Consider the following 16,272-nt stretch of genomic DNA (forward strand, 5'->3'; position numbering starts at 1 on the left):
GTAGATCCACCTGTTCTGATGCCCACTCTGTCTCTGGTGAATTTTCTCACCCCCAAAACCTCTGGCCTACACCCCAGCTCATGTATGAATAAATAAAATAAATCTTTTTTTTTTTTAAAGGCAGCATCTACGGCCCCATTCCCAGAATCTGGTTTTGTGGGTCTGGACAGGGCGCCATAATCCATATTTAAGCTTCCCCACCCACCCCCAGAACACAGAGACACACAGACACAGACACACACACACGCAGTGTCTCTAATGGCAGAGATCCACATATCAGATGTCACATGTCAGGCTATCAGGTCGTTAGACCCCCAGGTCCCCACCGCAAAGTCAAGGACAAGGACATACAGACACAGCATTTGAAGTCGCTACATGATCCTCGCCCTGACACACGGAGACTCGCCGCTCAGAGCTGGTGAGTGACTTGCCCACAGGCACACAGCCAGCAAGGAGCTGCGGGGGAAGAAACCAGCTCTTCAGCCTGAGGCAGGGCCTGAACCACAAGGGCATAGACAGACCAGACCGTAAGTGCCTTTTCTCTGCTTTATATCTTTGGAAAGCTCAAAGGGAAATTTTTCCAACAGGCAAAATGTATTTTTTTCCCAAAACAGCATAAAACCCTTCAGCCAACACACTTGCGGCAGCCTGGAGCTTGGCTTCTTTTGTTCCTTAAATCAAGGCCAGGGAAGCAGAGCTGAGGGCCCCTTTCCTCCGGCCTCCCCCAAGGAATCATTCCCAATTCAGTGGCAGAGAGAGAATGACCAAGCACTAAGCTGTGAGGTCGGAAGTCCCCCAAGCCCCAGCAAAGGGAGAAGGAACTGGAAAGGCTGAAATGAGAATTCCTGGCAGGTGCGAAGGAAAGTGCTTGAGGGCAGCATCCTCCAAATGGTAGTGTAGTTTGGAAAAAGAAGCTGGGCCTTTACAGAGAAGAGGCGACCTGGCCCTGTCCTGAGGGAGCCCCAGTCTGAGGGGGGTGTATTCACTCTCGAGCTGAGCTGCTGGATGAAGTGCCCCTCACACACCCTCATCCTCGTCTCTAAACAAAGTGCACAAAATCTGCCTGGATGCACTGAGCAGTGACTGACTGGAGCACAGAAGGAAACACCCCAAGAACTCTTGCTCTCAGATTGTCCTGGGCTGAGGGTCCTTAATGGAGGCCCATGGACTCCCTGAAACTCTAAATATAGTGTGGCTTATTGGTATATATGGATGCATTCTTTGGGGAAAGCTTTAATCAGATTCCCAAAGAGGTTTATGAAGCTAAAAAGGTTGAGATGACTTATCTTCTCAACAACCACCCCCCCTCCGTGCCCCCCACCCCCACACCTCCAACCTCCAGTGAAAGTGTGTGTGTGTGTGTGTGTGTGTGTGTGTGTGTGTGTGTGTGTGTAGCGGGGTGGGGGGGGAGCGGTATTGAGAACAGTGCCTCGGAGCTTCATGCTGAGTCCAAAACCCAGCTCTGCCCCTGCCTAGCTGTATGACATCACTTAGCCTTTCCTGTGCCTTAGTATCCCTTCCTGTAAAGTGGGGAGAATAACAGTCCCCCCCCCGCCCCGCTTAGGGGTTTTCTGAGAATTAAAAAAAGCTCCTATTGCAAAACAGAACAGTGTCTGGTACACAGTAAGTTGCAGTTCAGGGTCTGGCATAGAGTAAGTACTCACCTATGGAAAATGAAATGACTTCTAGGAGGCCTCATTTTCTCCCCGTGGCTGGGGCAGGACCTTGCCCTCAACCCTCAACCACCACTGCTTGACTGGTTATAGGCCTTTCTTTTTTTCTTTTTTTTTTTTTTTAAGATTTATTTATTTATTTATATAAGCACTGGGTAGAGTCAGAAGCGCAGGAGGGTGAGAGAATTCACCAGAGTCAGAGTGGGGAGCAGAATAGGCAGACTGACGAAATACACTGCTGAGGGGAGCAGTGGGTGGCAGGAGAGGTCTGTCGCGCCATGTGGGACTCTCGCCAGTGGCCGGGGATCGAACCAGCACTGCAGAGGCTGCGGGCAGCTTGGAAGCCCAGCACTCAACCGCTGCACCACCAGGGGAGGCCCTTATAGGCCTTTCTTGAGGGGAGCAGACTGGGGACAGGTGGACCAACATCAGTGAGAAACAGGAATCGTTAGGGGGCCTACAGAGACCCCTGGGCCTGAGGAGTCCACCAGCAACACCCTATTTCTGTATACAGCAGAATACAGAATGCCTTTGCCAGGCAGGCAAAGGTGGGAGAGTGATGCCATGAATCACGGACATAACCTGTGGATGCAGATGTAATCCACATCCTCTGTTGGGTACTTAACGTTTGATGCTCTATTCACCCTGCTTATCAATGCCAAGAGGTAACATCCTCCCATTTTACAGACAAGGCAACTGAGGCTGCAAGCTGTGCCCTGCCTGTGTTCCCCAGGCTGCCAGGGACTGAACTCTGAATTCATTTGGAGGCGCCATGGGGAGTGCACGAGTAGCATGTCTTCCTACCCATCTTCCCATCCTAACAGGCAGAAATAATCAGAGGAAAGAAGGACTGGGAGGAGAGGGACCTTGGCACCCAGCCCTTGTCACTGGCCCAGGTTCCCTTTCAGATCTGCTTCTCACCCACCCTCCTGCACTGTACAAGCACCGTCTCCCTGCCAAGCTGCAGCGCCAAGGTCTAAAAAGCAATTTGCACATGACTTAAAGAGCTCGCCTTCCTGGGGTTATTTGCATTTTTATTATTATTAATTACTGTGATAATTGTTCCTCCCGTGCTGCATAGCTGAGAGAAAAGAGCATGAGCTTTGCCTCAGTTGCATCCAGGCCAGAATCTCCACACTGCCACATGCTGTGACCCTGGACAAGCTACTTAACCTCTGTTTCCTTATCTGCACATCAGGTCACAGACCTGCCTTATTTGGATGTTGTGAAGCCAATAGCTTAAGACAGAAATGAAGGAAGCATGTTCCATTCATCTCTCCCTGATGCCCTCTCCTGTCCCATTCATCGAGTCTTAAAGGTTTCTACTTCAGAATATATGCCAAACTAGCCCCCTCTTCCCCAGGACACCATCATCACTGTCTCGCATCAGAACACACAGCAGCGGCCTGCCTAGCAATGTGCCTCAATTCCTACCACTCCCCACCTCCCATAAGCACATTCTCCTCACAGCAACCAGAGAAATTGTTATAGGTCAGTCAGATCCCATTAGTCCCGTGTAACTCCCTCTCCCCTTCTGCTGTTAGAATAATATGTCAAACCCCTTAGCATGGGTCACAAGGTCATGAGCTGTACCCATTTCCTCTCTGACCCCACACTCCTCCACTCCCCCCACCTTCTCCGGCCACACTAGCCTCCTGTTGTCAGGCAATATACCAAGGTCTTTTCTTCCACAGGATCTTTGCACTTGCTGTTCTTCCTATTCAAATCACCTTCCCTCCAGATCCTTCCCCATCTGGCTTTTTTATCCTAAGAATCTCAGCTCAAAGTTACCAGTCTAAAGTGTCCCCAACAACCACAAACTTACTTGCAGAGCATTTATCTCTGTCTGACATTATTTGCTTTAAAAAATGTGCATATGTATATTTTATGTACATATTTTTAAAAAGATTTATTTATTTATGCACACAAGAACTGGGGTACAGGCCAGAGGTACGGGGGTTGAGAGGATCTACCAGAGACACAGTAGGGAACAGAACAGGTGGATCTGTTAGGGAGAAAGGATGTCCTAAAGCTAATTCCAAACAGGCTTTGTGGACTCCACCCCCACCCCAGGCCAAAGCCAAAGACACTGGGAACTCCAAATTCCATCATCACCAAAGGGAAGGTGGCTGGGACCCGAGGGTGGGGTTAAGCAGTCGGGTTGGTATAAAGCCAGACACATGGGCTTTGGAGGGGGGTCCCCCATTTTGGCTCTCCGCCAGCTCGCAGCGCTGGCCAGCTCTGAGAGTGCCTTTGGGTTTCCAGGTTGGCGGATCAGGTAGGACGCATTAAAGATTTTATTTCCCTATTTTCTCCCTGAGTTGTACATTTTCCTTATTTCCTTTTCCCTTGTAAATAAAGCTTTTATTAACCTTTTGTGTGTGCCTGTAGTGGAGTATTAATAAGTCCCTTTTAAGCGCGCGGGTGAGGACCCACAGCCAGGCAACCCATTCAATATTGGGGCTTTCCTATAACAGCTGGCGCCCAACTCTACTGAATTACACTGCTGAGGGGAACAGCGAGCAAGACAGGAGAGGTCTGCTGCGCCAGGTCTGCTCCCTGGTTGGGGATGGAATTTGTGCTGCAGTGGTTGCTGATAGCTTCATAGTGCTGAGACTTAATCCCTTGTGCCACCAGGGAGACCCCCTGTGCATACATTTTTTTGAAGATTTATTTTTATTTATTCCTAGTGGTGCAGGGGTTAGGTTTCAGTGATATCACACTATCATCTATCACTGCGGCCTGAATTTGATCTGTGACCAGGGAGCTAACACACATATGTATATATTTATTTACACACTTGTCATGATTGTGAGTTCTATGAGAGGAGAGTTTATCTATCTTGTTCATCATTGTGCTTGGCACAAAGAGGACTCTTAATAACAAATGAAGATCAACATCACTTATCGAATGAATGTAACAGTAGTGTTCAGTTATGATATCTATTATTAAGCACATTCCAGTTGATAGAGAACATTATTGCTTTTGTCTTCAGAACAATCCCATAGGATGTCAGCAGAAACATTTCTTCTCCCCATTTTACAGACGAAGCAACTGAGGTTGGAGAAGTTAAATGAGCTGATCAGGGTTTCAAAGGAAGCATGTCAGGCCTTCCTGATGGAGTAGGGGTAAAAGTGTCAGCGCTATCAAGCTATTCCCAGCCACGGGGGCATGAATTCAATCCTGCCCAGGGAGCTGACCCATATGGCGCAGTAGACCTCTCCTGTCTCGCCCGCTGCTCCCCTCAGCAGTGCATTTCAGTAGATCCACCTGTTAGGATCTCCACTCTGCTCTGGTGAATCCTCTCACCCCCCTGCACTTCTGGCCTACACCCCAGTTCTTGTGTATATAAATAAATCAAATAAATAAATCTTTAAAAAACAAACAAACAGGGCCTCCCCAGTGGCACAGCAGGTTGAGCACAGCCCTGTGAAGCTGTCTGCAGCCTCCACGGCATTGGTTTGATACCCGGCTGGCCAGGGAGCAACCCACATGGCGCAGCAAACCTCTCCTATCTCACCTGCTGCTCCCCTCAGCAGTGTATTTCGGTCCTTCTGCCTGTTCTGATCCCTGTTCTGTCTCTGGTGGATTCTCTCACCCTCCTGAGCCTCTGGCCTGTACCCCAGTGCTTATATAAATAAATCAATCTTTAAAAAAAAATAAAAAACAAACAAACAAAGCATGTCAGGAACTGCATCGACTTTCAGGGGCATAAGCAGGAGGCTTCAATACCCAAAGGCACAAAGCTCTCCCACTGGGACCTTTAGGCACTGTGTTAGGCCAGCAGAGGTGAGTGAGATTAGGGGGCAGAAGAGCTTTGCCAGGTTTTGAAATCACATTAAGTCTTTTTTTTCTTGCCCAGGAAACTGACAGGAAGAGAGGTTAGTCAGGGGTCCATTCAAGTTGGACTGTACCAGACCAGACCCCAGCCACCTACTACTGGCTACAGGAGAATCTAAGGAGCCAGCCCTCAAAGAGGCCAATCTCTAGGCCCCATCTACCCCAGGGAACTCAGGTTGCCTCTTCCCCACTTCCTTCCTGCTAACAGAATCCACATTGGATCAGACATATGATGGAGACCCCCTGCAGTCAGAAAAGGTAGGTTCATGTCTCTTGCTGCTATCTAATTGAACTGTGTGCACACAAAATTCATACTATCTAGTCCTGATGGTATTTGGAGATGGGGCCTTTAGGAAGTAATGAGAGCTCTATGAGTTTGTAGAGTCCTCCTGAGGGGACAGTACCCTTCTAAGAAGGAACACCAGAGAGCTTGCCCATTCTTTCTTTCCCTGCCATGTGAGAACACAATGAACAGGTAGCTATCTGAAGCTGCTGAGGAAGACAGTCCTCACCAGAATCTGCGCTGGCACCCTGATCACAGACATCCCTCTTCAAGAACTGTGTGAGGGGGCCTCCCTGGTGGCACAGCGGGTTGAGCATAGTGCTGTGAAGCTGTCCGCAGCCTCTGCAGCACGGGTTCGAATCCCAGCTGGCCAGGGAGCTACCCACATGGAGCAGCAGACCTCTCCTGTCTCACCTGCTGTTCCCTCAGCAGTGCTTTTGGTCCATCTGCCTGTTCTGCTCCCCACTCTGTCTCTGGTGAATCCTCTCACCCTCCCACACCTCTGGCCTGTACTCCAGCTATTGTATAAATTAAAAAAATAAATGAATCTTTAAAAAAAAAAAGAACTGTGTGAAGTAAATTTCTGTTAAGCGACCAGTCTATGGTATTTTGTTACAGCCTCTGAGTTTACTAATATACTAGTCTAGAGGTGGACATGAGACCCAGCGTTAGTCATTGAAATAGAAGGGGAAGTCTGCTGAGAACTCTCAGGAGGGACTACATTTTGCAGATAAAAAGAACTTTGGGGGCCTCCCTGATGGCATAAGGGGTTAAGTCTCAGCACTATAAAGCTACTGGCAGCCAGTGCAGCATGAGTTCAATCCCTGGCCAGGGAACTACCTGCACGGCACAGCAGACCTCTCTTGTCTCACCTGCTGCTCCCCTCAGCACTGTATTTCAGTAGATTTGCCTGTTCTGCTCCCCAATCTGTCTCTGGTGAATCCTGTCACCCCTTACAACTCTGGTCTACAGTCCAGCTCTTGAATGCATAAATAAATAAACTTTTTTTTTATTTATTTACGCATACAAGAGCTGGGGTACAGGACAGACGTGTGGGGGCGAGAGGATTCACCAGAGACAGAGTGGGGAACAGAACAGGTGGATTGTCTGAAGTACACTGCTGAGGGGAGAGGTCTGCTGCGCCATGTGGGTTGCTCCCTGGCCAGCCGGGGATCAAACTCATGCTGCAGAGGCTGCAGACAGCTTCATAGGCTGTGTCTTAACCCCTGCGCCACCAGGGAGGCCCCAATAAATAAATCTAAAAAAAAATAAAAAAGAAATTTGGCCCTATGCCTTGTTTCTTATCTTTGGATGTGGTCATGATACATGGGACAGGAGCAACCACTTTGTAACAAGGAGGGCCACTATTTTTGCATGATGCAGAATAAAAACACAGCTGAGTACTTTATGGCAAAGTGAGTTGACAAAACAGCACTGAGTTAATCTACCCCCAGACTCACTGTGAACTTAGAAAAATAAATGTATTTGGGTTTGAGGCACTATCAATCAGATTTTCTGTTGCCTACAGACAAAACATTCCTAACTGAACCTGACTCCTCTGTGCCCCAATAAGCTTTTCATCCTTATTCTCCTGCCTCCTACCTACCCTAATTTCCCAATGGTAGACCATTTCCAGGGATGGCTGGGAAAGGAGAGATGGTCAGTTACTAATATGGAATGGATGCCATGGAAGACTGACGGCCTTCCCACACCTCTCTATGGCCGCTGCTCCCCAGGTATTACTTCAGTTCTGGGTTTGCCTCCCAGAGCCAGAGGTATGCCTGCACAAGGAAGGCTCTGGAGACAGAACACCTAATTCTTGGTCATACCTGTGATGGTTGGTACTCAGGACCCCATGGTGAGCCCCATGGAGACCCCAACCACCAACCTCAGGAAGCCCTCAGGCTTTGAATTCTGAGGAAACTGGATTTGGATCCCCCTCTCTAAAACATGCTAACTGTGTAATCTTGTGCAGACCCTTGAGCCTCTCTGAGTCTTGACTTCTAATTAGCAAAAAGGGAAAATACTATCTACTTCATAGGATTGTTGTAAAATTCAAAAGAGACAGTAATTATGGTAGGCTGAAAACTAAGCTGTTCCCCAAGATCCCCACCCTCTGGTGTACAAGCCTGCATAATCCCCTCTCCCTTCTTTTTTTTTAAACTAAGATTTTAGTGTCTTAGAGATCTTTCTCTTTTTTTAATTTTCATTTTTTGCATAGAAGAACACCTCTGGTGTAGGCCAGAGGTACGGAGTGGGGAGGGTGTATGAGAGGATTCACCAGAGACAGAGTGGGAAGCAGAACAGGCAGACTGACTGAAATACACTGCTGAGGGGAGCAGTGGGTGAGACAGGAGAGGTCTGCTGTGCCATGTGGGTAGCTCCCTGGCTTGGGATCAAATTTAGGCTGCAGTGGTGATAGCGGTGAGACTTAACCCCTAGGCCACCAGGGAGGCCCCATAATCCCCTCTCCTTGACTGTGGGTGGAACCTGGGAATATGATGGGATATTCACTCTTGGGATCACATTAACTTTCTGTAAGACTTTGTCTTAGAAGACTGTGGGAGAGTCTCCTGACAGATATGAAGAAGTAACTGCCATGTTGTGAGAAGCCCACGTAGTTAGAACCTGAGGGCAGCCTCTGGGAGCTGAAAGCACCTCCCTCCAAGAACCAGCTAGAAAACTGGACTTTAATCTTACAGCCGGAAGGAACTAAATTCTGCCACCAATTTAAATGAGCCTGGCTTGGGCCCCAGGTCTCAGATGATCTCACATGTCTTGCACACACTTCAGTTTCAGCCTGGGGAAACCTTGAGCAAAGAAGCTAAATTGTGTACCCCCAAATCCTGCACTGAGCTTGGGCTTCTCACAGAAATGGTGAAATAATAAACGGCTGCTGTTTTAAGCCACTAGGTTTAACTTGTTACACAGCATTCAAAAACTAATATAATAATCTTAGTTTGAACCAAATGACTATTTGAGTAGGGTAAACACAGTTGCGTATGGACAATTGGAGGTGGTTCAGTCTAATATAGATGTCAAGTACCTAGCACATAGTAAGCAGTGAATAAAAATCTCACTGTTATTATCCCCCTGGCTCCAATAAGTGAGTGCCTTGGCACATTTAAAGGCCAAATGGACCTCTTTTTCCTAGCTCTGGCTTTGACAGCTGCCACTCTGTTTCAGGCCCCTCCTTCCCCAAAGTCACCCTCCCCTGCCTGTCAGAAGAAAGCATTCAGAGCTCATTCACACCTCTTCTGGGAGGCCAGGGCACTGCTCCTGAGCTTGGCTGGATCCCAAGGCAGCAGGAACACAACCTGAACAGACAGCAGAAAGCAGTATCTCTGGGGCAGAGGCAACAGCTGCCCACCAGCTCCAGGCCAGCTGGTGGGGAGAGGGGGGCTGCCTGAGAGATTCCTGCAGGGTTTAGCAACCACCTGCCTCTGGACTCTCTCCCCTCACCTTCCCTCTGGGTCTCAGGAACCCCACCATATGGAACCGTGCATTGTTTCTTCCTGCAGGACCCTTCAGAAGTGCAAATATTTCCTGTTATATAAAAAATGCAAATCACTCTTTTCAACCAAGACACACAGGTATAAAAACCTGAAGATAAACAGGACCCTTGGAGAATGGAATACTGGACAGGGAGTTTCCATTGGGTCTGCAAGGAGCCAACAAAGTCCGGAAAGGTCTGGAACAGACCATCAGAAGGGGCAGTTCTGGGTTCACATTGTCTACTGGTATCTGGTTCCACAAACTATGTGCCCTTACTCCCAAAGCAACCCCTACAAATCTCTTAATATACACAATTTTATATATCGATTGTATCTCAGTAAAGCTGGGGGAGGGAGATGGTAAGAATCTCTAGATGCCTCCAGGACCTACAAAACCCTGGGCACAAGTAAAGATAGATCTTTATTTACTATCAGATATCAAATAACAGGATATCATGGATCAGTCCATTTAGTCCCTCTAACTACGGTAAGGATTTGCTATGCTTCTTTACAGATGGGGAAACTGAGCCACAGCTTAAACAGAGACTGTTGGGGTTTGAACCTAAGTAGACAGATGCCGAAGCTCATGTTCTTAGCCACTGTGCAAAAAGATCAGAAGCTTTATGATCTTTGGTCCTGAGTCTTGCCTAAGTTAGTAAAAATAATTATTCAGGGGTAGACTACAGATGAGACCAAGAGATAGCCCACCTAAAAAGGGGCACAAACATGTCCACCTCACAATGTCAGTTGCCTCCAGCAGAGGCTTGGCTGACCACTGCCATGGTCCTGGGCTGAGGCTCAGATGTACCCCATAGTGGGCAGCTTTGCTCAGCTAGGAGTGCCCTCCGATAGGCACAGGGTACTGTGTCCTCCTCTAGGCAACAACAGAGCCTCTTGGGCTGCAGGGCTGCAGGGACTGGCAGGGACCTTCCTAAGGAACAGAGAGGCAAGGGAACTGAACACAGGAATGTTAGTTTCCCTGAAACTTAGGCCCCTGGACTTCTCACCTCACCACCCCTGTTTGACCTACGGTTCCCTGCCCACCAGCAAGTGTTGCTTAGATGCTCAAGACACAGGAACATCCCACACCTCCTCTCCTGGGGCCTGGTCGGTGTTGACCATGGGGTGTAGGGGAGGATCATTAACAGGTGACCATGAATGAAGAGTATGCTGAAGAATATCCCATGTGTTGTATTCCCTCTTCCCCCGCTCCTTCCCTCCAGTCCTTTTCTTTCTCTCCCTATTCTAGAACTTGGATAGTGGGACATGGTGGAGACAAAGAGGTAGATTTCGAGTTTCTTTTAAAACATATTTTTTATTTCTTTATTTTTAATTGAGGTCATATTGGGATACCCCCATCGGTATTGCCACCCTGAATTTACCATTTCAAGCCTACCCCGATTGTTTTCTTGCCTCTCCTGGTTCTAGGCTAACACCTCCCTGCTCGCCCCTTCCAAAACCCACATCTCTAGGGCCTCCCTGCAAAGTTGCCCACAGCCTCTGCAGCACCCTTTGATCCCCGACTACAGGCAAGGGTCCCACATGGCGCGACAGACCTCTCCTGCGGCGCCCACTGCTCCCCTCAGCAGTGTATTTCGTCAGTCTGCCTGTTCTGTTCCCCGCTCTGGCTCTGGTGAATTCTCTCACCCTCTCATGCTTCTGACTGTACCCAGTGCTTGAATAAATAAATAAGTAAACAAACAAATAAACAAATAAATAAATAAATAAAACAAAAACAAAGAAAAAAAACCCCACATCTCTGCCATCTAGTTTTCTGCAGAGCAGGAGCCCGGCCCAGGTCTGCCCCTCCTCAGGCTGATGGATCACGCCCCTGAAAGGGAACAAAAAACCCGGGGCAACCCAGACACACCCCCTGGGTACCTCTGAGGGGGAGAAGTCTGTGTCCTTTGCATACCCCACTTTGGGAGAGCCAGCAGGAGGGGCTACTGACTTACAGCGACCACACCAGCCCCTCCTTGAGCAAAGTATAGGGCTGGGTGTTTCAGGATCTTGTTCCAGCGAATACCTGCGATGTGCCAGCCTCTCTCGGGAGCTACCTCAGTGAAGGTTTTTTGCCGAATCTGTGTTCATTTTCGTACTTGACAAGCGGGGGTAACCAAGGCTAAAAGTTTGCCCCAAGTGGTAGCACAGAGATCCATTTCAAAGAGTCTCTAAGCCACAATGTCATGTGCTCTCTGCTGCCTGCCTTCAAATGCAAGAGAGGAGGGATGAAGTCTGCACAATTTACATGACTTAGGGGGTTGAATCCTCAGTATGTGAGTGACCCCGTGGCCCAGGTTGAGCACCCAGGGACACAGACACAGCACCTGGCTGGGTGTCTCATGGAGAAGAAGCAGGGCTGGTCGTGGGGAACATATGGCCAGGCTTTTCAGGATGGAGGGCTGTGAACTGGCAGAGAAGAAGGACTAAAATCTAGATGGGGAATGGGCCATTCTGAGGCTCCGAGGTGAGAAGGATGGGGAGACAGCTCTGGCAGAGGCATGACTGAAGGCTGAGAGGGATGTTGCTCCTCTGCCTGCAGAAGAGGGCAGGCTGTGGCAGCTGCTGATGGCTGGGGAGGTGAGACTGGAGCTAATGGTCCATCAGGAATCTCCCAGCAGAGTAATGGCGAGATGCAAACGGTTCTGGGAGATGGTTCTGACAGCATTGTGTGGGGGGGAGCATGGGAGAGACGTGGGAGTTCTCCAGGAGGGCCTGGCTCAGCTGTGTCGGACCTCATCAGTCCTTACTCCCACGCATCCCAAGTCCCCCTGAACCCCTCCCTCTCTCAAGCCCCAGGCTAGATATCTGGCTCTACCACATCTCCAATGAATGCAGGGTGGGGCGAGGGGCATGAGTGTGGAGGAAGGGTCTGACCAAAGAGTGACCTGGAAGATGGGGTGGGAGATTTGGAACTAGGGGACAGGTAGGACCCAAGGAATGCTGGTGGTCACTGGGGGAGGGGGAATGGCATCTCTAGGGGAGCCCCAAGGTGGGCTATGCTTAAGGGGAATAGTCCCAGCAAGGCAGTGGCCCTAGGCCAGCTGCAGGGTGATGTTCTAGGGAAAAATCCCTCCTCTCCACCTGTACCTCTCATACCTGGGGCAGCCTTCCCCTCTGACAGGAGAAGGTGGGAAGATGCAGCTCTTAGATAGAGAAGTTACCCCCGAAGCCAGTGTAACATGACTGAGGGTTCAGGGATGGTCGCCCTCAATACATTCCTCCCCTTCCCCTGCTGGATTCTGAAAGTCCACAGTGTTTTAGTCCTTGGGCTTAAGATTTTGGACCCATGTTATTGGTTTGTTTTTTTAAATGGTGCCGCTTTAAGTTGTTTTCAGTTGCCCACACCTCAGTATGAATGAGAGGATCTGAGCCTTTTTCCAGTCTTTTTTTGTGGTTGTAGGTGAAGAAAGGCTTTAGAATCCTGGGGTCTAGAGCAGTTGGGGTGGGGTGGGGGCTGGGGAGAGGATGAGGGTGTGGGCCAAAGGACGAAGAAGAGGGGAGCAAAGGAAGGCAGGGAAGACAGAAGCTGGACAAGCCTAGGAGGGAAGGAGCAAATCACTCCTCTACTTGGGGAGGGGTTAGTCGGAACCCGGCGAAGACCCCGGAGCAATCATTCACTACCTCCCTCTCAGCGCGGGGAGCCTCGGCCCCAGCCCCTGGGTCTTCATACCCCCTCACAGCAACAGCCCCGAGGGCGAACTTTCGGGATGCGACCCCAAGCCCGGCTTCCCATTCAGCGGCAGCCACCCGCCGCCGGGCAGGGGCTCTTGCAGGACTGGGGTGGGGGGTGTCCAGGAGGCGAGACACTCCAGAGCGTGACGCGCGCAGGCTGGGGTCCCGGCAGCAGGGGCCGCGGGCTCCGGGGCCAGGGGCGGGGCAGGGGACCCGGCCGGCGGGTGGCTCACCTGCAGGACACGGTGATCTCCACTTTGGTGGCCGGGATGCTGCCCGCCAAGGAGTCGAACTCGCTCAGCGACGCCATGTCCTCAGGCTGCTCCATCACCCACCGCGCCCCCCACCCCAAATTAGTCAATCCCTGGGAGATTCACGCCTCCACAGGAGCAACTGAAACCCTGGGCTCTCCCCCAACTCCAGAGACGGGGCTGGGCGGCCAGGGAGGAGAGAGGAGAGCGAAGAGGGGGCGTGGGAAGTGAGAGGGAAGGGAGGTGGAGGGAGCGGGGGCCGCGGGTAGAGGAGGGGGCGCGGGTGACGCGAAGAGGAGGTTGGGGACCCAACGGAGAGGGGGCCAGGTTCCCAGGGAGCTGGGGCGCAGGGCAAAGGCGGAGGGGCGCGGGGAGTGGGCACCGGGAGGGACGCGCGGAGTCTTAAAGAGGGGCGCAGAGAGAGGGGCGTGGGGACGGGGGAAGAGGAGGCGCGAGTGCGGGAGAGGGGCGTCGGGGGCCGGGGGGCTGCTGGGGCGCGGGCGGCGGGGGTGGCCGGGCGCGGGCAGCGCTGAGCCGGGAGCCGGGAACGCAGGGGCTGCGCCGTCTCTCGCTGGATCTCGGCGCGGGCGGCGGCGGGGCTGGAGACGCGGCTGCGAGCGCCACCTCCTCGGCTCAGGCTCTGGCTCCGGGGCGCCCCGGCTGCGGGAAAATCAAATCTACCCGAAGCCGCCGCCTCCCGCCTCGCGCCACCCGGGGCGGGCTGTGCGCTGGTTGCGAGCGCCGGAGGGGGCGCCCGCAGGGGCCGGGGCGGGGCCGCGGGCGGGGTCTGCGCTCGGGTGGGAGTGTGCGGTGTGCCCGGCTGAGTGTGCGTGTGTGCGCGCGTGCCGGGCGTGGGGACGCGGCTCCGGCGGCTGGGGGCTGGGGAGGGGGTGACGGCCGGAGATGGTCCGGGCAGTGTGCGTCTCCATCTGCGCCCTCCCCGCCCCCCATTCCCAGCCTCCTAAGGGGGTTCCAAATGAGAGGAGAGGGAAGGTTGTGTGAACCAAGGGGCGTCTGCTTGGGAAGGGTCTCTGCGGGCGAGAGCGGAGAGGGGGTGTGCAAAAGACATCACCCCACCCCTGGAGGCTTGGAGCAGGATCTCTGCTGAGGGTCTGCGCCCTCTGGGGAAAAGGGGCGGGCCTCAGTCCAGAAACGTGTTCCACCTCTCCAGGTGGCGGGCGCGTGCGGGGGCGACTCCGCTGCCCCGAGGGGCCGCCTCAGTTTCCCAGGGAGGGCCGTCAGCCTTGGAAGAGTCGGCGCACGGCTGCTTCGCCATCCCGCCTCTGGCTCCCGCCGAGTCAGCCACCTAAAACACGTGCCAGCGCCCTCCCCACCCCCGGCCCGTCGTGACCACCAGGCTGAGCCAGTCCCCGTGTCTAGAAGCTTCTGCCGCCAGGGAGAGGGCGCGCTGAGCTCCGCAGGGCGTCTCTGCAACCAGCACCAAGTAGGCGCCTGCTGTGTGCGGGGCTCTAGGCTCTGTCCTGCATGCAAGGGGAGAACTGAGGCTCCTCTCCCGCGGTCCCACTCCCAGCAAGGCCTGTCTTGGGTTCCACCTTGTCCCGGTCTCCCCTTACGGGCTTGGGGTTACAGCTCTGTGGCTTCTCCCCAGGACTGCGCGCATAGACACGTCTCCAGAAAATTCCCCGTGCCCTCTCCTCAGCCCCAGACTAAGCTTTGTTGAGGGGGAGCCTCCTCTTTTGCGACCCCCGCCCGCTGCCTCGCTGGGAGGAGAGGTGGGGGAGGTTAAAAGCCCAAGGCTGGGCCGGGAAAAGCCACGCCTCTCTGTCTTGCCTTTGGCCGCCGGGCTTTAACGCGTGCGTAGAGATTCTGATTGAAGTCAATTCCCAGAACATCACACATACCCGGAGTCAAGATAAATATAAGAACACATTCCTGGGCCTGAGACTTGTTTTCCGTTTATCCTTGGCTGGAGCCCAGATACCTGGGGCCGAGGCAAAGGGCAGAGGCACTAGGTTTCCCATGGCGGTGGGACACGGATGAGAGGGGAGGCCCCGCTCACGGGCGTTGGGCTTGAGGTCCTCTCTTCACCGAGAATAACTGGGAGCTCTTTTCTTGCGGGATACAAAACTCAACTTAAAATCTCTATGCTTACCCCATCCTCTCTCCCTCTCCCCCCTTTGTTCATCATGCTCCAGATGTTCTTGTGAAATGTTATCCATTCTTTCAGTTTTCTGAGTACCTGCTGTCTGGCTGGCGCTAGGGCTACTTAGGAAACTGTTGATACCAATGATAACCATCATTCTGTTTTCAAAAAACTTCCCCAGGGTCAAATACTATGCTTTTTTTTTTTTTTTAAAGATTATTCACATACCATGAAATACACTATTTTAAAGTGGTTTTTAGTATTATTCACAAGGACTTTAAATTCTCAAAGTAATTATGGGTATTATTATCCATATTTAATAAATAAGCATGCTAGTGACCAGAGAGGATAAGTAACTTGCCCATAAGCACTCAGCTGGGAACTGGCAGAGTAAGAATTTGAACCCAGGTCACTGAGTCCAAAAACGAACTGAATAAGAGGCATTTCTGCTCTTAGGATGGGGCCAGATGATGGAGGGTTTTAATAAGCATGCATGAAATTAGGCCTTGTTGGGGAGGGCAAGAGTAGAGAACTATTGCAGGTAGCTGAGTAGTTGAGTGGATTGAAATTTTACAATGTAACCTGGTAAGGTGACAGCACCTGGAGTAGTAGTCCCTGGGTCTCTTTCTAGAAAGATCCTGGGGCTTCCCTGGTGGCGCAAGGGGTTAAGCACAGTACTATTAAGCAAACCGCAGCCTCTGGAGGTGACCCACATGGTGCAACAGACCTCTCCTGCCTTGCCAGCTGCTCCCCTCAGCAGTGTATTTCTGTCAATCTGCCTGTTCTGCTCCCCACTCTGTCTCTGGTGAATCCTCTCACCCCCTGCACCTCTGGCTTGTACCCCAGCTCTTGTATGCATAAATAAATATTAAAAAAAAAACACACATAGAAAGGTCCTGAATTTGTCAGTTTGTCTTCATTCCCTCTTACTCATTGCATTTCCACTGCCAGC

The 16,272-nt window shown here is 51.7% G+C and overlaps 1 protein-coding gene across 2 annotated transcripts in view; it reads right to left on the bottom strand.

The window, feature by feature from the left end:
- The window catches only part of CPNE5 (copine 5), a 96,850-nt gene extending 83,468 nt beyond the window's left edge, over positions 1-13,382 (bottom strand). For both annotated transcript variants that reach the window (XM_037519611.2, XM_054698750.1), the window contains exon 1: positions 13,199-13,382. In XM_037519611.2, the coding sequence (XP_037375508.2) occupies positions 13,199-13,293 (95 nt within the window). In that variant the 5' untranslated portion in view covers positions 13,294-13,382. The remainder of the gene's footprint in view (positions 1-13,198) is intronic.
- Positions 13,383-16,272: the final 2,890 nt, after the last annotated feature.

The sequence above is a fragment of the Talpa occidentalis genome, unplaced genomic scaffold (genome assembly GCF_014898055.3).
Source record: "Talpa occidentalis isolate TD23 unplaced genomic scaffold, MPIMG_talOcc4v2.1 talOcc4.2, whole genome shotgun sequence".
Taxonomy (NCBI): Eukaryota; Metazoa; Chordata; class Mammalia; order Eulipotyphla; family Talpidae; genus Talpa; species Talpa occidentalis.